Source organism: Schistocerca piceifrons, chromosome 4, assembly GCF_021461385.2.
Source record: "Schistocerca piceifrons isolate TAMUIC-IGC-003096 chromosome 4, iqSchPice1.1, whole genome shotgun sequence".
Classification (NCBI taxonomy): Eukaryota; Metazoa; Arthropoda; class Insecta; order Orthoptera; family Acrididae; genus Schistocerca; species Schistocerca piceifrons.
In genome coordinates this window covers 471,514,152-471,541,599 of record NC_060141.1, presented here as the reverse complement: position 1 = coordinate 471,541,599, position 27,448 = coordinate 471,514,152, and the positions used below count along the sequence as shown (strand labels likewise).

The 27,448-nt window shown below is 41.4% G+C and overlaps 1 protein-coding gene across 1 annotated transcript in view; it reads left to right on the top strand.

The window, feature by feature from the left end:
- LOC124796020 (methyl farnesoate epoxidase-like) overlaps nt 1-27,448 on the top strand; it is a 162,773-nt gene that overhangs the window by 106,379 nt on the left and 28,946 nt on the right. The window contains exon 6 of the mRNA XM_047260103.1: nt 17,653-17,833. Within this exon, the coding sequence (XP_047116059.1) occupies nt 17,653-17,833 (181 nt within the window). The remainder of the gene's footprint in view (nt 1-17,652; nt 17,834-27,448) is intronic.

The window sequence follows — 27,448 nt, the reverse complement described above, 5'->3', positions numbered from 1 at the left end:
AGACTTTTAATTCATTACGCATTTCTAGAAATGACTGCTATTGTATTACTCCGCAGATTTAGCTCTGCTGCGGCCACAAAATGAAAATACAACTTTTACTGGTGAGTGATAACTTTCCTGCGATATGAGATTTGTGTTGCACTGTAATAAAAGAGGGCTGAGTGAATAAAAAGTTGTATCTAGTCTTTCATCGCCGTGCTGTATGACACGCAGTGCTTTCGGACTTTTCGCCTATGCCCTCAGGCGTCCGAGAGGTAGTCAAGTAGTCTTGATACTTGCCGCCTCCTGGAATCTAGCGACAGACTTTTAATTCATTACGCATTTCTAGAAATGACTGCTATTGTATTACTCCGCAGATTTAGCTCTGCTGCGGCCACAAAATGAAAATACAACTTTTACTGGTGAGTGATAACTTTCCTGCGATATGAGATTTGTGTTGCACTGTAATAAAAGAGGGCTGAGTGAATAAAAAGTTGTATCTAGTCTTTCATCGCCGTGCTGTATGACACGCAGTGCTTTCGGACTTTTCGCCTATGCCCTCAGGCGTCCGAGAGGTAGTCAAGTAGTCTTGATACTTGCCGCCTCCTGGAATCTAGCGACAGACTTTTAATTCATTACGCATTTCTAGAAATGACTGCTATTGTATTACTCCGCAGATTTAGCTCTGCTGCGGCCACAAAATGAAAATACAACTTTTACTGGTGAGTGATAACTTTCCTGCGATATGAGATTTGTGTTGCACTGTAATAAAAGAGGGCTGAGTGACTAAAAAGTTGTATCTAGTCTTTCATCGCCGTGCTGTATGACACGCAGTGCTTTCGGACTTTTCGCCTATGCCCTCAGGCGTCCGAGAGGTAGTCAAGTAGTCTTGATACTTGCCGCCTCCTGGAATCTAGCAACAGACTTTTAATTCATTACGCATTTCTAGAAATGACTGCTATTGTATTACTCCACAGATTTAGCTCTGCTGCGGCCACAAAATGAAAATACAACTTTTACTGGTGAGTGATAACTTTCCTGCGATATGAGATTTGTGTTGCACTGTAATAAAAGAGGGCTGAGTGAATAAAAAGTTGTATCTAGTCTTTCATCGCCGTGCTGTATGACACGCAGTGCTTTCGGACTTTTCGCCTATGCCCTCAGGCGTCCGAGAGGTAGTCACGTAGTCTTGATACTTGCCGCCTTCTGGAATCTAGCAACAGACTTTTAATTCATTACGCATTTCTAGAAATGACTGCTATTGTATTACTCCGCAGATTTAGCTCTGCTGCGGCCACAAAATGAAAATACAACTTTTACTGGTGAGTGATAACTTTCCTGCGATATGAGATTTGTGTTGCACTGTAATAAAAGAGGGCTGAGTGAATAAAAAGTTGTATCTAGTCTTTCATCGCCGTGCTGTATGACACGCAGTGCTTTCGGACTTTTCGCCTATGCCCTCAGGCGTCCGAGAGGTAGTCAAGTAGTCTTGATACTTGCCGCCTCCTGGAATCTAGCAACAGACTTTTAATTCATTACGCATTTCTAGAAATGACTGCTATTGTATTACTCCACAGATTTAGCTCTGCTGCGGCCACAAAATGAAAATACAACTTTTACTGGTGAGTGATAACTTTCCTGCGATATGAGATTTGTGTTGCACTGTAATAAAAGAGGGCTGAGTGAATAAAAAGTTGTATCTAGTCTTTCATCGCCGTGCTGTATGACACGCAGTGCTTTCGGGCTTTTCGCCTATGCCCTCAGGCGTCCGAGAGGTAGTCACGTAGTCTTGATACTTGCCGCCTTCTGGAATCTAGCAACAGACTTTTAATCCATTACGCATTTCTAGAAATGACTGCTATTGTATTACTCCACAGATTTAGCTCTGCTGCGGCCACAATGTGAAAATACAACTTTTACTGGTGAGTGATAACTTTCCTGCGATATGAGATTTGTGTTGCACTGTAATAAAAGAGGGCTGAGTGAATAAAAAGTTGTATCTAACCTTTCATCGCCGTGCTGTATGACACGCAGTGCTTTCGGACGTTTCGCCCATGCCCTCAGGAGTCCGATAGGTAGTCAAGTAGTCTTCATACTTGCCGCCTCCTGGAATCTAGCAACAGACTTTTAATTCATTACGCATTTCTAGAAATGACTGCTATTGTATTACTCCGCAGATTTAGCTCTGCTGCGGCCACAAAATGAAAATACAACTTTTACTGGTGAGTGATAACTTTCCTGCGATATGAGATTTGTGTTGCACTGTAATAAAAGAGGGCTGAGTGAATAAAAAGTTGTATCTAGTCTTTCATCGCCGTGCTGTATGACACGCAGTGCTTTCGGACTTTTCGCCTATGCCCTCAGGCGTCCGAGAGGTAGTCACGTAGTCTTGATACTTGCCGCCTTCTGGAATCTAGCAACAGACTTTTAATTCATTACGCATTTCTAGAAATGACTGCTATTGTATTACTCCGCAGATTTAGCTCTGCTGCGGCCACAAAATGAAAATACAACTTTTACTGGTGAGTGATAACTTTCCTGCGATATGAGATTTGTGTTGCACTGTAATAAAAGAGGGCTGAGTGAATAAAAAGTTGTATCTAGTCTTTCATCGCCGTGCTGTATGACACGCAGTGCTTTCGGACTTTTCGCCTATGCCCTCAGGCGTCCGAGAGGTAGTCACGTAGTCTTGATACTTGCCGCCTTCTGGAATCTAGCAACAGACTTTTAATTCATTACGCATTTCTAGAAATGACTGCTATTGTATTACTCCGCAGATTTAGCTCTGCTGCGGCCACAAAATGAAAATACAACTTTTACTGGTGAGTGATAACTTTCCTGCGATATGAGATTTGTGTTGCACTGTAATAAAAGAGGGCTGAGTGAATAAAAAGTTGTATCTAGTCTTTGATCGCCGTGCTGTATGACACGCAGTGCTTTCGGACTTTTCGCCTATGCCCTCAGGCGTCCGAGAGGTAGTCAAGTAGTCTTGATACTTGCCGCCTCCTGGAATCTAGCAACAGACTTTTAATTCATTACGCATTTCTAGAAATGACTGCTATTGTATTACTCCGCAGATGTAGCTCTGCTGCGGCCACAAAATGAAAATACAACTTTTACTGGTGAGTGATAACTTTCCTGCGATATGAGATTTGTGTTGCACTGTAATAAAAGAGGGCTGAGTGAATAAAAAGTTGTATCTAGTCTTTCATCGCCGTGCTGTATGACACGCAGTGCTTTCGGACTTTTCGCCTATGCCCTCAGGCGTCCGAGAGGTAGTCAAGTAGTCTTGATACTTGCCGCCTCCTGGAATCTAGCAACAGACTTTTAATTCATTACGCATTTCTAGAAATGACTGCTATTGTATTACTCCGCAGATTTAGCTCTGCTGCGGCCACAAAATGAAAATACAACTTTTACTGGTGAGTGATAACTTTCCTGCGATATGAGATTTGTGTTGCACTGTAATAAAAGAGGGCTGAGTGAATAAAAAGTTGTATCTAGTCTTTCATCGCCGTGCTGTATGACACGCAGTGCTTTCGGACTTTTCGCCTATGCCCTCAGGCGTCCGAGAGGTAGTCAAGTAGTCTTGATACTTGCCGACTCCTGGAATCTAGCAACAGACTTTTAATTCATTACGCATTTCTAGAAATGACTGCTATTGTATTACTCCGCAGATTTAGCTCTGCTGCGGCCACAAAATGAAAATACAACTTTTACTGGTGAGTGATAACTTTCCTGCGATATGAGATTTGTGTTGCACTGTAATAAAAGAGGGCTGAGTGAATAAAAAGTTGTATCTAGTCTTTCATCGCCGTGCTGTATGACACGCAGTGCTTTCGGACTTTTCGCCTATGCCCTCAGGCGTCCGAGAGGTAGTCAAGTAGTCTTGATACTTGCCGCCTCCTGGAATCTAGCAACAGACTTTTAATTCATTACGCATTTCTAGAAATGACTGCTATTGTATTACTCCGCAGATTTAGCTCTGCTGCGGCCACAAAATGAAAATACAACTTTTACTGGTGAGTGATAACTTTCCTGCGATATGAGATTTGTGTTGCACTGTAATAAAAGAGGGCTGAGTGAATAAAAAGTTGTATCTAGTCTTTCATCGCCGTGCTGTATGACACGCAGTGCTTTCCGACTTTTCGCCTATGCCCTCAGGCGTCCGAGAGGTAGTCAAGTAGTCTTGATACTTGCCGCCTCCTGGAATCTAGCAACAGACTTTTAATTCATTACGCATTTCTAGAAATGACTGCTATTGTATTACTCCGCAGATTTAGCTCTGCTGCGGCCATAAAATGAAAATACAACTTTTACTGGTGAGTGATAACTTTCCTGCGATATGAGATTTGTGTTGCACTGTAATAAAAGAGGGCTGAGTGAATAAAAAGTTGTATCTAGTCTTTCATCGCCGTGCTGTATGACACGCAGTGCTTTCGGACTTTTCGCCTATGCCCTCAGGCGTCCGAGAGGTAGTCAAGTAGTCTTGATACTTGCCGCCTCCTGGAATCTAGCAACAGGCTTTTAATTCATTACGCATTTCTAGAAATGACTGCTATTGTATTACTCCGCAGATTTAGCTCTGCTGCGGCCACAAAATGAAAATACAACTTTTACTGGTGAGTGATAACTTTCCTGCGATATGAGATTTGTGTTGCACTGTAATAAAAGAGGGCTGAGTGAATAAAAAGTTGTATCTAGTCTTTCATCGCCGTGCTGTATGACACGCAGTGCTTTCGGACTTTTCGCCTATGCCCTCAGGCGTCCGAGAGGTAGTCAAGTAGTCTTGATACTTGCCGCCTCCTGGAATCTAGCAACAGACTTTTAATTCATTACGCATTTCTAGAAATGACTGCTATTGTATTACTCCGCAGATTTAGCTCTGCTGCGGCCACAAAATGAAAATACAACTTTTACTGGTGAGTGATAACTTTCCTGCGATATGAGATTTGTGTTGCACTGTAATAAAAGAGGGCTGAGTGAATAAAAAGTTGTATCTAGTCTTTCATCGCCGTGCTGTATGACACGCAGTGCTTTCGGACTTTTCGCCTATGCCCTCAGGCGTCCGAGAGGTAGTCAAGTAGTCTTGATACTTGCCGCCTCCTGGAATCTAGCGACAGACTTTTAATTCATTACGCATTTCTAGAAATGACTGCTATTGTATTACTCCGCAGATTTAGCTCTGCTGCGGCCACAAAATGAAAATACAACTTTTACTGGTGAGTGATAACTTTCCTGCGATATGAGATTTGTGTTGCACTGTAATAAAAGAGGGCTGAGTGAATAAAAAGTTGTATCTAGTCTTTCATCGCCGTGCTGTATGACACGCAGTGCTTTCGGACTTTTCGCCTATGCCCTCAGGCGTCCGAGAGGTAGTCAAGTAGTCTTGATACTTGCCGCCTCCTGGAATCTAGCAACAGACTTTTAATTCATTACGCATTTCTAGAAATGACTGCTATTGTATTACTCCGCAGATTTAGCTCTGCTGCGGCCACAAAATGAAAATACAACTTTTACTGGTGAGTGATAACTTTCCTGCGATATGAGATTTGTGTTGCACTGTAATAAAAGAGGGCTGAGTGAATAAAAAGTTGTATCTAGTCTTTCATCGCCGTGCTGTATGACACGCAGTGCTTTCGGACTTTTCGCCTATGCCCTCAGGCGTCCGAGAGGTAGTCAAGTAGTCTTGATACTTGCCGCCTCCTGGAATCTAGCGACAGACTTTTAATTCATTACGCATTTCTAGAAATGACTGCTATTGTATTACTCCGCAGATTTAGCTCTGCTGCGGCCACAAAATGAAAATACAACTTTTACTGGTGAGTGATAACTTTCCTGCGATATGAGATTTGTGTTTCACTGTAATAAAAGAGGGCTGAGTGAATAAAAAGTTGTATCTAGTCTTTCATCGCCGTGCTGTATGACACGCAGTGCTTTCGGACTTTTCGCCTATGCCCTCAGGCGTCCGAGAGGTAGTCAAGTAGTCTTGATACTTGCCGCCTCCTGGAATATAGCAACAGACTTTTAATTCATTACGCATTTCTAGAAATGACTGCTATTGTATTACCCCGCAGATTTAGCTCTGCTGCGGCCACAAAATGAAAATACAACTTTTACTGGTGAGTGATAACTTTCCTGCGATATGAGATTTGTGTTGCACTGTAATAAAAGAGGGCTGAGTGAATAAAAAGTTGTATCTAGTCTTTCATCGCCGTGCTGCATGACACGCAGTGCTTTCGGACTTTTCGCCTATGCCCTCAGGCGTCCGAGAGGTAGTCAAGTAGTCTTGATACTTGCCGCCTCCTGGAATCTAGCAACAGACTTTTAATTCATTGCGCATTTCTAGAAATGACTGCTATTGCATTACTCCGCGGATTTAGCTCTGCTGCGGCGAGAAATGCTGTAGCTGTACCAATCTCTGATGACTTAGATTTCTTTGGTTGTCACACTCTTGAAGGAAAATTACGTCGTTTCCCCAAGCCCGTGACGATGGTTGCGGTCATGTCCTGGGGTAAAAGGAAATGGGATCATTGGCAGAACATTGCTGGAACACAGACCTCTATCACTTTACCATATAGCCCGTTACCGAGATGCACAAAAAGGGCCGAACCAGCATCCTCGTGCATGGAGGCCAATTACATGTCTCAGCACACTCCTCTCCTCCGCACAGCGGCAAAACATAAACACTGATGTAGCGTACCTGGCAGGCATGCGTCCCCACAGCACAAGCTACTCGTCGTACTGGTATACCTTTCTGCGGCCACGAGTGACCTCTGTGCCCGAATTCTGAGACTACATTCAGTTTAACACGTCAGAGCGATTGCAAAAGATTCTGAAGATCGTGGACGGGAAACTCCGCAAGTGTGACTGTTTATGCTACGTCTATGGGCCTGAAAGAGAAATATCCGGAACCGCGGGGCTGCTACGGTCGCAGGTTCGAATCCTGCCTCAGGCATGGGTGTGTGTGATATCCTTAGGTTAGTTAGGTTTAAGTGGTTCTAAGTTCTAGGGGACTTATGACTTAAGATGTTGAGTCCCATAGTGCTCAGAGACATTTAACCATTTTGAGAAATATCCTGTGTCAGCAGTAACCTGATTCACAGATTCGTCAGCAAAAATTCTTCATTGTACCAAAATAAAACTGTCTACATTATTACGCAAGGATTTCGAGTACAATTCAATCGTGACATTACAGTTGCAACTGAATTGTTCTACAGCAGTGAAAAAGACGAGCTCATGTATTGACACCACCGGTCTAACTTTCACGCTAAGCTGCACTTGGTTAGGACTGCCTTATGCTGTCACACAGTCCAAAAAACACGGTTCTTTGATGAAACAGAATCATATACATATAGGAAAGACAGAAGAGTTGCTATGTTTTCATTTTTCCACTTTCAGCTACTTTTCAAAGTCATCCAAAAATTATAGTGCCTCCATGATAGTGTGTTAACTTTTACTTGGAGTGCGATTTGTTTGTCATCTTCTCCTGGTAATGCTGTTGTTGTTGTTGTGGTGGTGGTGGTGGTGGTTGTAGTGGTTCTTTATTTACGTGACCATTACGGCACTCCAACCCCAGTTTTCGAAACCAGCAATATCGTACTACTTTTCTGCGAAGTAACAGACATATTTTTGTGACAATGTTCACATTTGGTTTTATTAATGTATAGATACTCCGATGTATCGATATATTACAGTGATATGGTTCTTGTGTTTATTCATTTCTGTGAGACTGTCATAATCTTTGACTTACTTGTAACCGTTTTGGCGCGAATGCGCACTGAGCAGTCTTTGCTTCACTTTGGCAGAAGTTAAGTTGTTATTTCGCTTAGTAAAAGAACAGTCAAGTCTTGTGTTTGGTTAAAGTAGAAATCAAATGTATAAAGATTGATACAAAACTGTTTTCTTGATGATGTGACAATTGAGAAGAAGTATATTTGAATTTACAAGAAGTTTAATAAAAATGTGGATCGTGAACACCAAGTCAAAAATTACTTCTACCATACTATTGTTCTGATCTGGGATTGTTTGATCATTAAGAATTTCCTGAAAAACGCATTTGTTAGGTCTTCAAATATTGCTAAAATACAGATCTAGACCTTCTAGCTGTCAAAGTGGAATCACCCTAGAATCAACAAGATGAGATGTAACGACTTCGACGAAATCTATGTGATAATTCCTTCAAGATAAATGCCAAATTAATGACTTTCTTACAGTGACCTCATTATTTCCATTCTGACGATACCATCCACAGTCAATAACTTTGTTGTTGCCCGAAAAAGTAAACATATGCTGTGTGAGCAACATTATTAATTTGATTTCTAATCTACTTTGCCAGTGGTGGTTTTGTTAGATGGTGCTGGTTTTCTCCGGAGACTGGTTTGATGCAGCCCACCACGCTACTCTGTCCTTTGCACGCCTCTTCATCTATGAATAACTACTACGAGCTACAGCCTTCCGAATCCGCTTATTGTATGTATCTATTGGTCTCCCTCTAAGATTTTTACCCCCCTTCCACACTTCTCTCCAATGCTAAGTTGGTGATCTCTTGATGTCTCAGAATGTGTCCTATTATCTATCCCTTCTTTTACTCAAGTTGTGCCACAAAGTTCTTGTCTCCTCAGTTCTGATCAGTACCTCCTCATTAGCTACGTGGTTTACCCGCCTAATCTTCAGCATTCTTCTGTAGCACCACATTGCAAAAGCTTATATTCTCTTCGTGTCTAAACTGTTTATCGTCCATGCTTCACTAGTGTACATGCCTACAATCTAGACAAATACCTTCAGAAAATACTTTCTAACATTTCAGTCTGTATTTGATGGTTCTGAGCACTATGGGACTTAACATCTGAGGTCATCAGTCCCCTAGAACTTAGAACTACTTAAACCTAACTAACCTAAGGACATCACACACATCCATAACCGAAGCAGGATTCGAACCTGCGACCTTAACGATCACGCAGTTCCAGACTGAAGCGCCTAGAACCGCTCGGCCACACCGGCCGGCCTGTATTTGATGTTAACAAATCTCTCTCCTTTAAAAACGCTTTTCTTGCCATTGCCAGTCTGCATTTTATATCCTCTCTACTTTACCTGTCATCAGTTACTTTGCTATCCAAATAGCAAAACACAGCTGCTATTTTCAGTGTCTCATTTCCTAATCTAATTTCCTCCTCATCACCTGACTTAATTCGACTAATTCCATTATTCTTGCTTTACTTTTGCTGACGTTAATCTTACATCGTCATTTCAAGAAAATGTCCATTCCGCTCAACTGGTCTTCCATATCCTTTGCTGTCTCTGACAGAATTACAGTATCATTGGCAAACCTCAAAGTTTTTATTTCTTCTTGCTGGACTTTAATTCCTACTCCAAATTTTTCTTTGGTTTCCTTTACTTGCCTTGTCAGTGCACTGACTGAATAACATCGGTGTAGGCTTCAAAATTGTATCGCTCCCTTCTCAACCACTGCTTCCTGTCCATGGCCGTCGACTCTTTCGTCTGGTTTCTATACAAGTTGTGACTAACCTTTCGCTCCCCGTATTTTACCGCTAATAACATTAGAATTTCAATGAGCATATTCCAGTCTACATCGTCAAAAGCTTTCTCTAAGTCTACAAATGCTATAAACGTAGGTTTTTCTTTCCTTGACCTATCTTCTAAGATAAGTCGTACGGTCAGTATTGCCTCATGTGAAAGCATTTCTCCGAACTTTAAACTGACCTTCACCAAGACCCGGTTCTACTAGTTTTCCATTCTTCTGTAAGGAATTCATGTTAGCGTTTTCCATTTACGACTTATTCAACTGACAGTTCGAAAATTTTCACTCCTCTCAGAAACTGCTTTCTTTGGAATTGGAATTATTACATTGTTCTTGAAGTATGAGGATTTCTCACCAGTCTTATACATCTTGCACACCAATTGGAGAGTTTTGTCATGAATGGTTCTCTCAAGGCTATCTGTAGCTCTGACGGAATGCCTGCGCCTGGTGCCTCGTGTCGACTTATGTCTTTCATTGCTATTTTAAATTATTATTATTTTTTTCTTATGGGACTTAACTGTTAAAGTGATCAGTCCCTAAGCTTACACACTACTTAACCTAAACACACCCATGCCCAAGGGAGGATTCCAACTTCCGCCGGGAGCAGCCAAACAGTCCCTGATGTGAAATTGTTCTCAAATTATCATATCTCCCATCCCTTCTTCATCTACATCCTCTTTCATTTCTATACTATTACCTTCAAGCTCATCTGCCTTGTATAGGCCCTTTATATACTTCTTCAATACTTCAGCTTTCCCTGTTTTCCTTACGACTTGTTTCTGACAGAATGTCTACTCCTGGGGCCTTGTTTTGACTTGACTTTCAGTGCTTTGTCAAATTATTCTCACACTATGATATCTCCATCTTCATCTATATCCTCTTCCATTTCTCTAATATTCCCTTCAAGCTCACCTCCCTTGTAAAAACCCTTTATATACTCCTTCAATATTTCAGCTTTCCCTGTTTTGCTTGGGACTGGTTTTCCATCTGAGCTCATGATATTCGTAAAGCTGCTTCTCTTTTCCCCAAAGGCTTCTTTAATTTTCCTGTGGGCGGTATACATCTACGTCCCCATCAATTCATTAATTATAATTTTGTATACCCTTTCACCTGCCTCATTTGCTGCATTTTTTTATTTTCTCCTTTCATCAATTAAATTCAATATTTCCTATGTTATCCAAGGATTTCTACTAGGCCTTGTCTTTTCACCTACTTCATCCACTGCTGCCGCCACTATTTTATATCTTAATGCTACCAATTCCTCTTCTGCTGAATTCCTTCCTCCTGTATTTCTCAACCATTGCCTAATACTCTCTCTGAAATTCTCAACGATCGCTTTTTTTCAACGTATCTATGTCCCATCTCCTTAATTTCCTAACTTTTTGCAATTTCTTCAGTTTTATTCTATGGTTCACAACCAATAAATTGTGGTTAGAGTCCATATCTGCACCTGAAAATGTCTTAAAATTTAAAATCTGGTCGGGAAGTATCTGCCTTACCATTATATAATCATTCCGAAACCTTCCAGTGTCTCCAGGTCTTTCCATGTGTACAACTTTCTTTCGTGATTCTTAAACGAAGTATTAGCGATGATTAAATTATGCTCTGTGCAAAATTGTACCAGATGACTTCCTCTTTCATTCCTTCCCCCCCCCAGTCAATTTTCATTTACCATTTTTCCTTCTCTGTCTTTTCCTGCTATCGAATTCCAGTCGACCATCACATTTGAATTTTCGTCTTCGTTAACTATCTGGATCATGTCTGCACCTACATTTGCATCTACATGGCTGCTCTACAAAGCACAGTTAAATACCTTTACCTCAATTCTCTGTTATTCCACTCTCTAACAGCGCACGGAAAAAACCAACACGCTGGCCGGTCGCAGGTTCGAATCCTGCCTCGGGTGTCGATGTGTGTGATGTCCTTAGGTTAGTTAGGTTTAAGTAGTTCTAAGTTCTAGGGGACTGATGACCTCAGAAGTTAAGTCCCATAGTGCTCAGAGCCATTGAACCATTTTGAAAAAACGAGCACCTATATCTTTCCGTATGAGCTCTGACTTCCCTTATTTTAATATGGTGGTGGTTTTTCCCTAATAGGCTGGCGTCAATAAAATATTTTCGCATTCAGAGAAGAAATGTGGTGATTGAGATTTCGTGAGAAGATCCTGTCGCAACGAGAAACCTCTTTCTTTTATTGATATCCGCCCCAAATCCTGCATCATTTGCGTGACACTCTCTCTCTAATTCTGCCCTTCTTTGAACTTTCTCGACATACCCTATCAATCCTATCTGTGAGTTTCCCACACCACATAGCAGTGCCCCTAAAGAGGGCGGGCAAGCGTAGTGTAGGCAGTCTCTTTAGTATATTTATTGCATCTTCTACGTGTTCTGCCAATACAATTCAGTCTTTGGTTCACCTTACCCACTATATTTTCTATGTGATCTTCCCAGTTTCTGTTGTTTGTCATTGTAATTCCTAGGTATTTAGTAGAGTTTATGTCCTTTAGATTTGATAGATGTATCGTGTAAACGAAGTTTAACGGTTTTGTTTTAGCACTCAAGTGGATGAACTCACACATTTCGTTATTTAGTGTCAATTGCCAATTTTCGCGCCATACAAATATCTTAATTAAACCGTTTTGCAATTGGTTTCGATGTTCTGATGACTTCACTAGACCATAAACGATAGCATCATCTGCAAATAACCGAAGTCGGCTGCTCAGGTAGCCACCTAAATCGTTTATGTAGATACGGAACGGCAAAGGGCCTATAACATTATCTTGGGGAAAGCTAGATATCACTTCTGTTTTACTCGATGACTTTCCGTCAGTGCTATGAACTGTGACCTCTCACAGGAAATCACGAATCTAATCACATAACTGAGACAATATTCCTTAAGCAAGCATTCTGATTCCAAGCTGCTTGTGAGGAACGGTATCAAAAGCGTTCTGGAAATTTAGAAATATTGATGCAATTTGAAAACATTTGTCGAGCTCTCAACACTTTGTATAAGTAAAGAGCTAGTTGTGTTTCACGAGAACGACGTTTACTAAATCCGTGTTGACTGTGTGTCAATAGACCGTTCTTTTCGAGGTAATACGTAATGTTCAAACGTACCATATGTTCCAAAATCTCGTTGCGCATTTAACGTTAATGACATGGACCTGTAATTTGGCGGATTACTCCTACTGCCTTTCTTGAATATTGGTGTGACCTGCGCAACTTTCCAGTCGTTGGGTAATGGTCTTTCGTGGAATGATCTGTTGTGCATGAAACATTTCTTCAATCTCTTCATCATTTGTGGAGCTAGCTGGCATATAAACATGCACTGGTGGGGTAAGTGTTGATTTTGTGTCTATCTTGGCGTCAATAATGCGTTCACTAAGCTGTTCATAGTAGCTTACTTGCATTCCTATTTTCTTATTCATTCTTAAACCTACTCCTGCATTACCTCTATTCGATTTTGTATTTGTAACAGTCTGTTCACATGACCAGAAGTCTTGTTGCTCCTACCACCGAACTTCACTAACTCCCAGTACACATAACTTCAACCTATCCATTCCCCTTTTTAAATTTTCTATGCTACCTGCCGATTAGGTGGTTTTATTTTTCCTGATGACAACATCCTCTTGAGTAGTTCTCACTCCGGAGATCTGGATGGGGGACTGTTTCATCTACAGAATATTTTACCCAAGAGGATGCCATTGTCAATTAATCATACAGCAGGGCTGCATTCTCGAGAAAAATATACAGCTGTAGTTTCCCCTTTCTTTCAGCCATTCACAGTATCAGCACAGCAAGGCCATTTTATTTGATGTTACAAGCCTAGGTCATTCAGTCATTAAGAGTGTTGCCCTGGCAGCTACTGAAAAGGCTGCTGCCCCTCTTCAGGAACCACCCGTTTGTCTGGCCTCCCAACAAATACTCCTCCATTGTGATTGCACATACGGTATGGCTATCAGTATCTTTGAGGCAAGCAAGCCGCCCCACCAACGGCAAGGTCCATGGTTTGTGGCTGGTAATGCTAAGTTATGCTATTACTTAGTGGAGACTACGTAATACTTTTCCCCATACATCATCATTATACAACGAAATTGTAGCAAATGGTTCCCATTTTATATTCAGTTACAGATGAGCATTAAATGAGACTGTAACAAATTGCTCCCTAAATCACCATGTTACACTAAAATAGTAACAAGTTCCCCCATGTACAAAATGTATGCCATCCTCTGAGGATAACGCCAACATATACTGTCACACAGTGGAAACGTCATTGATAAGTAGACAAGGAAGTGACAGTTTAAACAAAAAATAGGCATCAGGAAATGAAGCAGTATTCTAACACCACCCAGTGTATGTGTCATGATTTGAAAGTAGGTGTCAGCTGCTAGATCTTATAACTCTATTATAACACTACATCCTTGACAGTGTGTGTGCCATATGTTAAGAGTTGGGGTCAGCTACTAGATCTCAAATGATACTATAACACCATAAGCTGACAGTGTACATTGCACAAGCTGATTAAAAAAATACAACAAAATAAAATAAATAAATAAATAGAAATGTGTGTATTATTTATCAAAATCTAGCCACAGTGAAATTATAAAACCTTAAATGTGTGCGTGTGTGTGTGTGTGTGTGTGTGTGTGTGTGTGTGTGTGCAATTGTCAACCAGTCTCAGCTTGTCTGAGGAAGTGCACACACATTTACATTGACTCAGTAAAATAGGACATGCTTTGAGATTGCTTCAATGTGAATATGCAGATGTCGGCCATTCTAATCGTGATGTCACTGTTGGTTACACATCTTAAATTTAGAACAAATCTCCAGGCGCCTGAGAGCTTGCTGATTAAGCATACTTACACATCTTAGCACAATCCCACTGATGCTGGATTCATGTGGTCTGGCGAGTGAGGAGTAGTTGGATGGGATGGGAACATGTCTGTAATGTCAGAGGGGGGAGGGGGAGACTGTGCAGAGATGTTTATGTATTGTAAGACACCTTTGCCTCTCTCTTACATTCTTATACAGCAGTATTATACCATCTGGAAGTATCCCCATATATTGTCATGTAATAAATTCTTCAGATAATGATCGAGTTTATAATTTATTTTGTTTATAGTTCGGCTACAAACTACTAATCGTCACCTACAGTCATCCATTCATTACATCAGGTTTCTTTCTCCTTATCATCATAGCTAATTAAATAACGGATCATGACGTGTTCTAGTTGATAATGTGCAGATGGTGACTAGTTATTTTTCCAGATAAATTACTTCAAACGCATCATGTGCAGCAGTCTGCTGTGTGCCACTGTTATTGTCCAAACATTTACACTGACACTTATTTTGAATTACGCTAAATAACTGCAGTTGTTTGCATACTACTCACATGTTTAATCTTCTACATCCTTCAGTATTTAATATGATACTAGAAAAAACCATTAACCAGTTGATCCATAAATTTTTTGCATAGCTGAGTATGCCCACCCTGAACCCACGATTTTTGGCTCCATAGATTTAACAGAAATGGGATAGTGTCTCACAGATTTATTATCCATTGTGAGTAATCCAAGCATTATTTTGAGGATGATTCTATTTATTACAACTCACCTGCGTTCCAGGAGTGTATTACACAATATGAAGCTTTAAATTTGAAAAAGTGTAAATATCCTGATTTTCTTCAAATGTCACAAATACAGGGGAAAAGTACAACCAGAATCACAAATATCAATCGTGACTGTACATTCCACAAAATACCAAAGAGAATGATTGATAAACTACTGTACCTAATATTTTGAGTAAAGTTCAGTCTTGATCACACCATTTATGTTTCAATGACATAGGTAACCGGTTTCGGTTATTTTTACATAACCATCATCAGACCCATGGCTCCCTTAGGATGGTAGGCGGAGCTCTCCTCAGCTGCTACGAAGTCAACTGATGTAGCAGCTGAGGAGAGCTCCGCCTACCATCCTAAGGGAGCCATGGGTCTGATGATGGTTATGTAAAAATAACCGAAACCGGTTACCTATGTCATTGAAACATAAATGGTGTGATCAAGACTGAACTTTAGTCAAAATATAATAATCTATTGATCACTGTATTCCAAAAGTGTTTGCCAAAATTGTACTGTACCTAAACCCATTAACAATGTGAAGTTTTGCGGCAAATACAGGCAACATAAGCTCAACCCTGACGATTCAGGCACCTCGGCTTCCCAAACCCATGAGCCCCATTTGATATTTCCAATATGGTGGTGGGGAACCAAATATTAGCTGTAGCTGGGAGTTGAAAATGATTTAATTTCGATCTACTCTATACATTTGGCGTTTTCACGGAAGTAGCTGTGACAGCGTTCAACGTTCCCTATAAGTTTTGAAATTATGTAATTTTTATCATTTTGTGCACTACTATTCATGCATTCCAAGCTGATACTCGGCACAGTGGCTGATGGGAACATCCATAAAGGCATTTCCAGTTTACCGTCGTTCCCATCAGCTAGAGCACTGAGTCTCAACTTGGACTGCGCAAACAGTTCTTTCACACATAATATAGTCGCCAATGTGAGATGACACTGTGGGCGATACAGTGGATTCATATTGTCTAAATGAAATGTCAAAATTCTCCGTTGTTCCTCTAAATAGTTGATACTTTCAATCAGGTTATCAATAATTCCCACATTCCTAGCCGCCCAAGCATGTGCTCTGTCACTAATTACATCAACAGGACATTTACCTTCAACTTTCCTTCCATTGATGAAATCGCAGACTATATTTCATCAGTGGAGAAAATTACTCACCTTTTCCACTAAAGACCCAGCTCACTTGCCGCTCACCACTGCACCAACCAAAGACCTCAGAAACACTCTTAATTGTTCCCAGAATGAATTTTCATGCTGCAGTAGAATGTTCAATGATTTGAAACTTACTCAGATTAAAATTGTGCGTGGGGCCGGGACTCCAACTTTGGAGGTGTGCCTTTTATGAGCGGGTCTTCTACTGACTGAACTACATTCACTCTGGAAATAAACGCCTATAGTCCAGATGGAATAAGATGATCCCTGACAGATGGCAGCACTGTTGTCAACTTTCGACTGTAAAGCGCTAAAAGCTGCAGGCAAAACAATAGCTGTCTGTTGAGCCGCAGTAACACTGAGAAGTTGCCATACAGACCTTCAAAAAACCGCATTACGTGACTGTTTGAGGTAGACACACAAAGCACCCATGCCCAGCCCATTGTGTCAGGGAGCTTCTTACACCGGCTCTACTATAGGCTGTAGCTAAGACATTTCTCTGAAAGTCTTTTCCTCCAGGAGTGTTAATCCTGCTGCGAAGTTTGTAAAGAGGAGAAAGGTACAGGCAACTGTGAAGCTACGAAAACCTGCGCTTGGACAGCTTGGTAGGTAGAGTGATTATCTGCAAAAGACAACGGTCTTTGGTTCTATTTCCAGGCTGGCATACAATTTTAATCTTCCAGAAGGTGCACTTTTGAACATGTTTCGAGCAAAGCCGGGTAAACAAATAGTGAGATAATATGATAAACTGCTTTTCTATGTCAAAATGTAAAGCGGGAAAATGAGTGAGATCGAACTGGCAGGATCAGGGAGGGATAGAAGGTTAAGCATCTCATGAGAGATATATAACGTACATATACTCAGATCTATGATACTGTGAAGTAAAAACGTCAGAACAGGGCTAAATGAAACCACATCCTTAGTGGTAAACTCTAAGAATAAACTTTTAGAGTAATCTACGAGAAGAAGTCATAAATCCTTGTCAGATATTGCAATTCAAATGCAATGACCATGACAGAACAAACCGTCTGAAGGAACAACTGAAACTAACAGTGCGTCATCACAGAATACTACCTGGATGGCCACTTTCAAGGATTGAGATAGGATTGAGCAGCAATGTCTCCAACAATGTACCAATGTAGATCAAGAAATGTTACAGCCAATTAGTTGTAGCTATAGAGTACTCGAATGTGCCTCATTTTAGCAGACGTGCAAATACGTGCACTTTTGACCAGTCTGTGTTCGTTTTATCAGTTTTCTGCTTTCATTTCACAGTGTTTTAGTTTAGTTACATAAGCTCTTCAAGACCAGTTTGGTGTATTGTTCTTTGTTTTCCAGAGAACCAGCTTCTCATGCTGTTATATGACATGTTTGTCGCTGGCTCAGAAACGACAAGCAACTCTCTTCGATTTGCTTTTCTTATGATGTTACGGTATCCTGATGTCCAGGAACGAGTGTACAAAGAGATAAAAGAAGCAGTTGGTAATGATAAACTTCCAACTCTTGAGGACAAAGACAGGTAATTAGATCGTTTATACACTGCTGAAAGTATAAGAGATCATTTTTAAGACTTGGTAACTGCAAACCATTCGTAATTTTGTGGTATATCTAAACAATTAATCCTAATATCTAGAATTGATTTACTTCACAATTTATCAGACACTAATATTATCATATACTTTGTTTAAGCTGTGAAACTAATTAGCTAGTATTGACCATTTACAAATTTAATTTTAAAACGTCGTCTTGCTTTTCAATCATTTGTTTTCAAATTTATAACGTCTTTGTTGTATATTTTGCTTTATCTGTACAGTTACCTGTTAAAAAATTCGTTTTCGTATATTATCTCAAATTTCTATTGTCTGCTTTCAGTAACATTGTTCTCCTGTTTTGTTCCATTATCGAGAATGATTCAGCTGTCTCTATCGATCATTTTATTCAACCCACAACGCCTTCGAATATCACGTGCAAGATTCTCACATTCTCTCACTTGCTAGGCACAAGCCATTAGTCCTACAGTAAAACATGAACAGAACATTTCTGCTGGAAATTTAATGTAGTTTTCGCTGGAGGCTACGGTTTTGGAGTTAATCAAGAAAAAAGCGTTTGAGTGTAACTCTCTTTCGTTTTTCTGGAATAATTCGAGAACTACAACCTCCAGGGAAAACGTATCCCAGTACAAAATTCAACTACATTAAATTTCTTACAAAAACGTCCTGTTCATTTTTTATTTAGGGCTAATATTTCGCACTTGGCGAGCGAGAAAATATAAAAATCTTGCAGACGGTATTTGAGGGCATTGTAGGTTGCATAACCCCAGTCAGAAGGGGCAGCTGATTCACCCTGTACAAGGGGCAGTCAAATGAAAAACGAAACCAACGGGAAAATGTTATCTTAACTGTTTACTATTTAAAAATTAATCACTATAACTGTTAATACATTTATCTCACTGTGAGACAAGATGGTTAATATCATCAGGAAAGGTGTTTGCGGTTGTCTACAGAACTATAATTGCACCCAGGCGTTTACGTCTTCACATGAAGCAGATCGATGGCCACGAATGTCTTCCTTCAGGGCTCCAAAAACATGTAAATTGCATGGGGTGGGGAAGAGGGGGGGGGGTTTGGGCGGCGAGTGAGGCTTGAACTGTATGGAAGATGTGTAAGGGATTCCAAACGAAACTTGTGCTGCATAGTTGGGACAATGTTGGCAACATGTGGGCGGGCAGTAGCGTGGAAGTACCGAATGGAGCATGTCTTGCAGCAATGGCGAGAAGAGGATGTAAGCAGTCATCTACCGGCTATGACTTGCTGACAGCCACTGCGCTAAAAAACAAAATACTGAGCTGGGTAGCACCTGCACGTGCCTAATTTTAATAGATGTGTAAATATGTGTGTGAGGAGTAGACTGAATGCTTTACGTAAGTCCTAGATTCAAAATGTCTATCACTAGTAGGACCTCACCCCTAACATTCTGCAAAGTTGGATCGAATTATATTTAATTCGATGGTAACAAATAGACTTAATCTGTTTGAGGGCTTCCGCGTTGAAACTAGTAGTAGTGACCATTAAGGGGTTCCAGCGAAGATAATTATCCAAGGACGAAAGTCTACTAAAAGAAGCAGAAAGATGTGCTTGTTCAGAAAATTAGATAATCAGGCAACAGTGTCATATCTGAAGAAGAAACTCTGGGCGGGAACATATAGAAGAGCTTGGACTTACCTTTAGACAAATAGTTGGTCAAGCACCTAGTAAACGAGTTCGTGATGGGAATGATATTCTGTGTTATTCAGTCTCTGTAAAGGAGCATAGAAGAAACAGTAACAACTGCCCAATAGCTCTGCAACAAAGTATAGGACCATAGACAGAGAAATGCTAAATGAAAATCGTTTGGCTGCCGTAAAGGCAACGAGTAAAGCCTTCAATGAGTACCGTAGCAGAAACGTTTCGAAAGTTGTCTCGCAAAACACACAGAAATTCTTGTCGTATATAAAAGCTATCACTGACATCAGAGTTAGTGTCCAGACGCCCATTTACGACACGGGAATCGAAACTGAGTACAACGAAGCAAGAGCAGATATAATGAAATTCGTTTTAAAATATATTTTGTTTTCTTTTTACAAAGGAAATTCCAGGAATACTACTGCAATTTAACTGTGGATGGAAAAAAGTACAGGACGGCACACGAGCCAAAAGGGTAGCGGAAGCGGTCCACAAAACAACTACTGTCCAATACCCTTGACATCCGTCTGTTGTAGAATCTTAAAACATATTCCGAGGTACCTCCAACACAATGACTCCTCCGTTCCATATAGTACGGATTCCGAAACTATCGGTAGTACGAAACCTAACTCGCACTATTCTCACGTGACATACTGAAACTTTTAACCAAGGCAGTTAGGTAGAAACAGTATTTCTTCATTTCCATAAAGGATTCGATTCAACACTACACATACACTTATTAACGAAAGTACGATCGTATGAGGTGTCACGAGAAATTTTCGACTGGTTGAGGATTCCTTGGTAGTGAGGACAAAACATATTATCTCGAATGGAGAGTCGTCGACAGATCTACATCCACATCTACGTGATTACTCTGCTATTCACAATAAAGTGCCTGGCAGAGGGTTCAATGAACCACCTTCAAGCTGTCTCTCTATCGTTCCATTCTCGAACGGCACTCTGGAAAAACGAGCACTTAAATATTTCTGTGCGAGCCCTGATTTCTCTTATTTTATCGTGGTGATCAATTCTCTCTATGTAGGTGGATGCCAACATAATGTTTTCACAATCGGAGGAGAAAACTGGTGATTGAAATTTCGTGAGAAGACCCCGTCGCAACAAGAAACGCCTTTGTTTTAATGATTGCCATTCCAATTCATGTATCTTGTCTGTAACACGATCTCCCCTATTTCGCGATAATACAAAGCGAGCTGCCCTTCTTTGTACTTTTTCGATGTCATCCTTCAGCCCCATATGAAGCGGATCCCACACTGCACAGCAATACTCCGGAATATGGCGGACAAGCGTGGTGTAAGCAGTTTCTTTAGTAGACCTGTTGTACCTTCTAAGTGTTCTGCCAATGAATCGCAGTCTTTGGTTTGCTATACCCACAATATTATCTATGTGATCGTTCAAAGTTAGGTTATTTGTAACTGTAATCCCTAAGCATTTAGTTGAATTTACAGCCTTCAGATTTGTGTGACTTACCGCGTAATCGAAATTTAGCTGATTTCTTTTAGTACTCATGTAATAACTTCGCATTTTCCTTATTCATTGTCAATTTCCACTTTCCGCACCATACAGATATCTTATCTAAATCATTTTGCAATTCGTTTTGATCATCTGATTACTTTACAAGACGGTAAATGAAAGCATCATCTGTAAACAATCTAAGACGGCTACTCAGATTGTCTCGTATGTCGTTAATATAGATGAGGAACAATAGAGGGCCTATAACAATTCCTTGGGGAACGCTGGATATTACTTCTGTTATACGCGATGACTTTCCGCCTATTACTACGAATACTCCATACATTTCTGACAGGAAATAACGAATCCAGTGGCACAACTGAGGCGATACTCCGTAGGCACGTAGTTTGGTTAGAAGACGCTTGTGAGGAACGGTGTCGAAAGCCTTCTGAAAATCTAAAAATATGGAATCAATTTGGCATCCCCTGTCGATAGCACTTATTACTTCATGAATATATAGAGCTAGTTGTGTTTCACAAGAACGATTTTTTCTGAAGCCGTGCTGACTATGTGTCAATAAACCGTTTTCTTCGAGGTACTTCATAATGTTCGAATACAGTATATGTTCCAAAACCCTACTGCAAATCGACGTTAGTGATGTAGGCCTGTAATTCAGCGGATTACTCCTACTTCCCTTTTTGGGTATTGGTGTGACTTGAGCAATTTTCCAGTCTTTAGGTACGGATTTTTCTGTGAGCGAGTGGTTGTATATAACTGCTAAATATGGAGCTATTTTATCAGCATACTCCGAGAGGAAACTGATTGGTAAACAATCTGGACCGGAGGCCTTGCCTTTATTAAGTGATTTAAGCTGCTTCGTTACACCGAGAATATTTACTTTAATGTTTCGCATCTTGGCAGTTGTTTTTGATTGGAATTCAGGAATATTTACTTCGACTTCTTTGGTGAATGAGTTTCGGAAAACCGTGTTTAATTACTGTGCTTTAGTGGCACTGTAATCAGTGACTTCACTGTTGTTATCGCGCAGTGAAGGTATTGATTGCGTCTTGCCACTGGTGTGCTTTATGTATGACCATAATCTCATCGGGTTTTCTGCCAGATTTCGAGACAGAATTTCGTTGTGGAAATTATTAAAAGCCTCTCGCATTGAGGTACGCGCCATATTTCGAACTTCTGTAAAACTTTGCCAATCTTGGGGATTTTGCGTTCTTTTAAATTTGGCATGCTTTTTTCGTTGCTTCTGTAACAACGATCTGACCCGTTTTGTGTGCCATGGGGGATCAGTACCATTACTTATTAATTTATGTGGTATATATGTCTCTATTGCTGTCGATTCTATCTCTTTGAAAACGTTCCACAACTTTTCTACACTTACATGATCAAATCGGAAGGAGTGAAGATTGTCCCTTAAAAAGGCGTTAAGAGCATTTTTATCAGTTTTTTTGAATAGATGTACTTCGCGTTTCTTTTTGATTGCAGTAGGTGTTATGGTATTCGGCCTAGCAGCAACTGCCCTGTGGTCGCTAATCCTGTATTCGTCACAATACTCACTATTTGTCCAGGATTATTTGTTGCTAAAAGGTCAAGTATGCTTTCGCAACCATTTACGCTTCGAGTGGGCTCATGAACTAATTGTTCAAAATAATTTTCTGAAAAAGCATTCAGTACAATTTCGATGACGTTTTATGCCTGCCGCCGGCTTTGAACGCATAATTTTTCCAGCATGTCGACGGTAGACTGAAGTCACCACTTCCGCAGGTCGTGGTCGTGCGGTAGCGTTCTCGCTTCCCGCGCCCGGGTTCCCGGGTTCGATTCCCGGCGGGGTCAGGGATTTTCCCTCCCTCGCGATGACTGGGTGTTGTGTGATGTCCTTAGGTTAGTTAGGTTTAAGTAGTTCATAGTTCTAGGGTACTGATGACCATAGATGTTAAGTCCCATAGTGGTGAGAGCCATTTGAACCATTTTTTTTAGTCATCACCGACTATAATTGTATGAGCAGGGTACTTATTTGAAATGAGACTCAAGTTTTCTTTGAACTGTTCAGCAATTATATCTGATGAGTCGGGGGGGTCGGTAAAACGGATCCAATTATAGTTTATTCCGATTGTCAGGTATAACCTCTACCCATACTATTTCACACGAACTATCTACTTCAATTTCGCTACGAGGCAAACTGCCTCTGACAGCAATAAATACTCCACCAGCAACTGTATTTAATCTATCCTTTCTGAACACTGTCAGATCGTTTGAAAAAATTTCGGCTGAACTTATTTCCGGCTTTAGCCAGCTCTCTGTACCTACAACTATTTGAGCTTCAGTGCTTTCTATTAGGGATTGGAGCTCTGGTTCTTTCCCAATACAGCTACGACAATTTACAACTACAATACCGTTCGTTTCTACAACCACCTTACTGTGTTTTACCTGCCCACTTTTAGACGGACTTCCCTTCTGTGGTTCCCTGAGACCCTCTAACCTAAAACAACCGCTTCGGGTGTACTGCAGGGAAGTGTGTTGTGACCCTTCCTGTTAATGTTGAATACCAATAGCTTTGTATACGACGTTAACATTAACATCAGACTTTTTATGGATGGTGTGGTAATCTGTAATGAAGTAATGTCTGAAAAAAGCTGCTCATGTATTCTGTCGCACTTCACAAAATGACATCAACGTATCACAACTGGAATCGGTGAAAGTAGTAAATCTACAGAGCTTTTGGACCATGATTTATGAGTTCCAGTTCTACGCCTGCCCATAGTACCGTCCTCGTGACGTCACGGGAAGCAGTTGCCTGCATTCTGGGGGAGGGGGAGGAAGGGAAGGGGAGTTGGTGCATGCGCTAAATTTTTGGTACATTTTATGCCTAACTCACTGAACATGAATGACAGTACTGCTTATTCCAGCAATATGGGGCAACGTGCTACGCATCTAGGTATCACTGGAACGAGTCTATAATGTCTTCACTTAAAAACGAACTGTCAACAAATATTTATGGCCTCCAAATTCACCGGATAGAACAACATGTGATTTTTACCTCTGGGGACACTTGAAGAGCAAGACCAGTGAAACAGATCCACACCCAATACAGAAACCGATAGACAATGTCAACTATGAAGTTGCTAGCATCAGTATCCGAACTTGACGAAGGGTGTATCGGAACAGGTGATAATCACTTGGTGCTAGGTCTGGGCTGTATGGTGGATGTTCAAAAACTTCCCATTTAAACTTTTTGAGGAGGTCTTCTGTGATGTTGGCACTGTGTGGTCGGGCGTTCTCATGGATCAAAACAATGCCAGACGAAAGCATTCCTCTGCGTTTGTTTTGAATGGCTCTGCAGAGACGACGTAAAGTTTCAGAATAAGATTAGACGTGCACAGCTGTGTACTGATGTTGCAGGGGGACGCTCTCAACATCTCCTCACAAAAAAGTAGCCCATCTCCCTTTTAAATGCGAATGCAACATTTTGAGTTCTGAAATAAACAGCTACAACAATGGACAGTTTTATGGAATAATCGATAGTTAGCATTCTTCTGTCAGCATTTCAGTGTATTTCTTCGGTGAAGTTAGATGTCCCTCTTTACAGTCTGCAAAATGACTTTCTCGACAGAAGAAAGAATTGAAATTATATATATACGAGGGCTGTTTTTCTTCAACCTCCGATTGGCTGTAAATAAAAGAAAAATGTACAGAAAATAATAAATTTACTGTCAAAAGTGCAGTAAAGTCTTAAATTATTTTTCTATGTAATCGCCAAAACGATTGAGGCACTTGTCATACCGTGACAAAGGCTTTTCGATGCCTTCCTCGAAGATTGTTGCCGCCAGTGAGGACAGGTAAGTCTTGACGGCGTCCTGAAGTTCTTTGTTAGTAGCGAAGTGCTGCCCACCTAACCACGACTTCAGTTCTCGGAACAGGTGATAATCACTTGGTGCTAGCTCTGGGCTGTATGGTGGATGTTCAAAAACTTCCCGTTTAAACTTTTTGAGGAGGTCTTTTGTGATGTTGGCACTGTGTGGTCGGGCGTTGTCATGGATCAAAACAACGCCAGACGAAAGCATTCCTCTGCGTTTGTTTTGAATGGCTCTGCGGAGACGACGTAAACTTTCAGAATAAACTTCCTTGGTTATCGTCGTAGCTTGCTCCATAAAGTCCACCAGCAGCACTCCTTTATGGTCCCAAAACACAGTGGCCATTGTTTTTATTTTCGTCAGTGTGAATGTTTAAACTTTTTGGGCTTGCTTCGGGAAGCTGTGTGCATCCACTGCTTTGATTGTTCCTTTGTTCCAGGATTGTCATAGAGGACCCACGTTTCATCACCAGTAACAATCGACTTCAAAAAAACGTTTCCCTCATTGGCATAACGTGTGAGGAACGATAATGCTGACGCCATCCTTTGCGTTTTGTGGTCGGTACTCAGCATTTTTGGGATTCAACGTGCACACAATTTCCGATAACCTAGGTCTTGAGTCACAATTGTGTACAAAGCAGATCTTTAAATGTCTGGAAATTCATCAGACAGTTCGCTAATTGTACACCTTCGTTTGCATCTCACCGCCTGATCAACATGCTCAATGAGGCCTACAGTGGCGACAGACTTGCGACCTTGTCCACCTTCATCATGGACGTCTGTTCGTTCCTCTTTAAATCTTCGACACCATTCCCGAACACTACCATCACTCCACTCATAACGTTGTTACCATACACGTTGCTCATTCTGCGATGGATTTCCGCAGCACTACATCCTTCTGCTTGCAGGGAACGGACAACACTTCGTAACTCACATTTGGCGGGAGCATCGAGCGTAGTGGCCATGTTTACAAGGACGTAGCTCGGCTACAACTGACAAACTGCAGCTGAAAATGGCAGAGGTTGTGGTGGGGGAGCTGCGCAATCGCATGACGCACAGGTCCAGCCCCTCTATACCTCTTACTTGCGTAGATGGACGATCGGAGGTTGAAAAAAAAAAACAGCCCTCGTATATATATACGAGGAACAGAAATCGGTAGGTATGATGAACTTCCACAGACAAACAACTGATTACAGTTTCACACAAACTGGGGAGTTATTCAAGAGAAGGAACTTTACAAACTGAGCAGCTCAGCAATGCGTTGACCCACCTCTGGCTCTTATGCAAGCAGTTGTTCGGCTTGGCATGGATTGACAGAGTTGTTGGATGTCCTGTTGAGGGATATCGTGCCGAATTTTGTCAAACTGGTGCTTTAGATTGTCAAAATCTCGAGCTGGTTTGAGATCCATGGCCATAATGCTCCAAACGTTCTCAGTTGGGCAGAGGTCCGACGACCTTATTGGTCAAGATAGGGTTTGGAAGAGCTAAGACAAGCAATACAAACCCTCGCCTCATCCAGTGGACCTTATCCTGCTGAAATATAAGCCCAGGATGGCTTGCCATGAAAGACAACCAAAATTAACAGAATATCGTCGACGTGTCACTGTGCCACAGATGACAACCGAAGGGGTTCTGCTATGAAATGAACTGGCAGGGCAGACCATCGCTTCTGGCTGTCATGCAGTATGGTCGGCGACAGTCAGGTAGGTATCCTACCATTGTACAGGGCGCCAACAGACACAGCTTCGGCCAGAAATCTCAGTGACTGGAGAAGATTTGTCTTTGGTGATGAGAACTGAGCCTCAGTGACTGGTGAAGAGATACTACAAGTATCAAAAAAAGTTTTGCATCACCCTGGTTCCCAGAACTCCTGAAGGTAGACATTAACTGTGGATATTGTGTCACAGACACCGTCCCTTTGACTGTTCAGAAATGTCACTAAACCCTCTCAAAGAAAAACAACCAAGCATGAGAAGCACCTATTAAATGGAGGGGGTCCGACAACCGATCAGTTCCAGTTATGCCACCAGGAAGGAGGTACACGGCTCGTCTGTAGTTCAACCATACCTAGACGGTGAAAACCGCGATTCAGTCGCGTACGCATTGCTGCTTTGTGCTAGGAAGGGCTCTCAACAAGGGAAGTGTTCAGGAGTCTCGGAGTGAACCAGAGAAATGTTGATCGGGCATAGAGGAGGTACAGAGAGACAGGAACTGTCGATGACATGCATCGCTCAGGCCGCCCAAGGGCTGTTACTGAGGTGGAAGACCGCTACCTACTAATTGTGGCTCGGATGAACCCTGACAGCAACGCCACCATGTTGAATAATGCTTTTCCTGCAGCCACAGAACGTCGTGTTACGACTTACTGTGCGCAGTAGGCTGCACGATGCGCAACTTCACTCCGAACGTCCATGGCGAGGTCCATCTTTGCAACCACGACACCATGCAGCGCGGTACAGATGGGCCCAACATCGTGCCGAAAGGACCGCTCAGGACTGGCATCACGATCTCTTCACCAATGAGTGTCGCATATGGCTTCAACCAGAAAATCGTTGGAGACGTGTTCGGAGGCAACCCA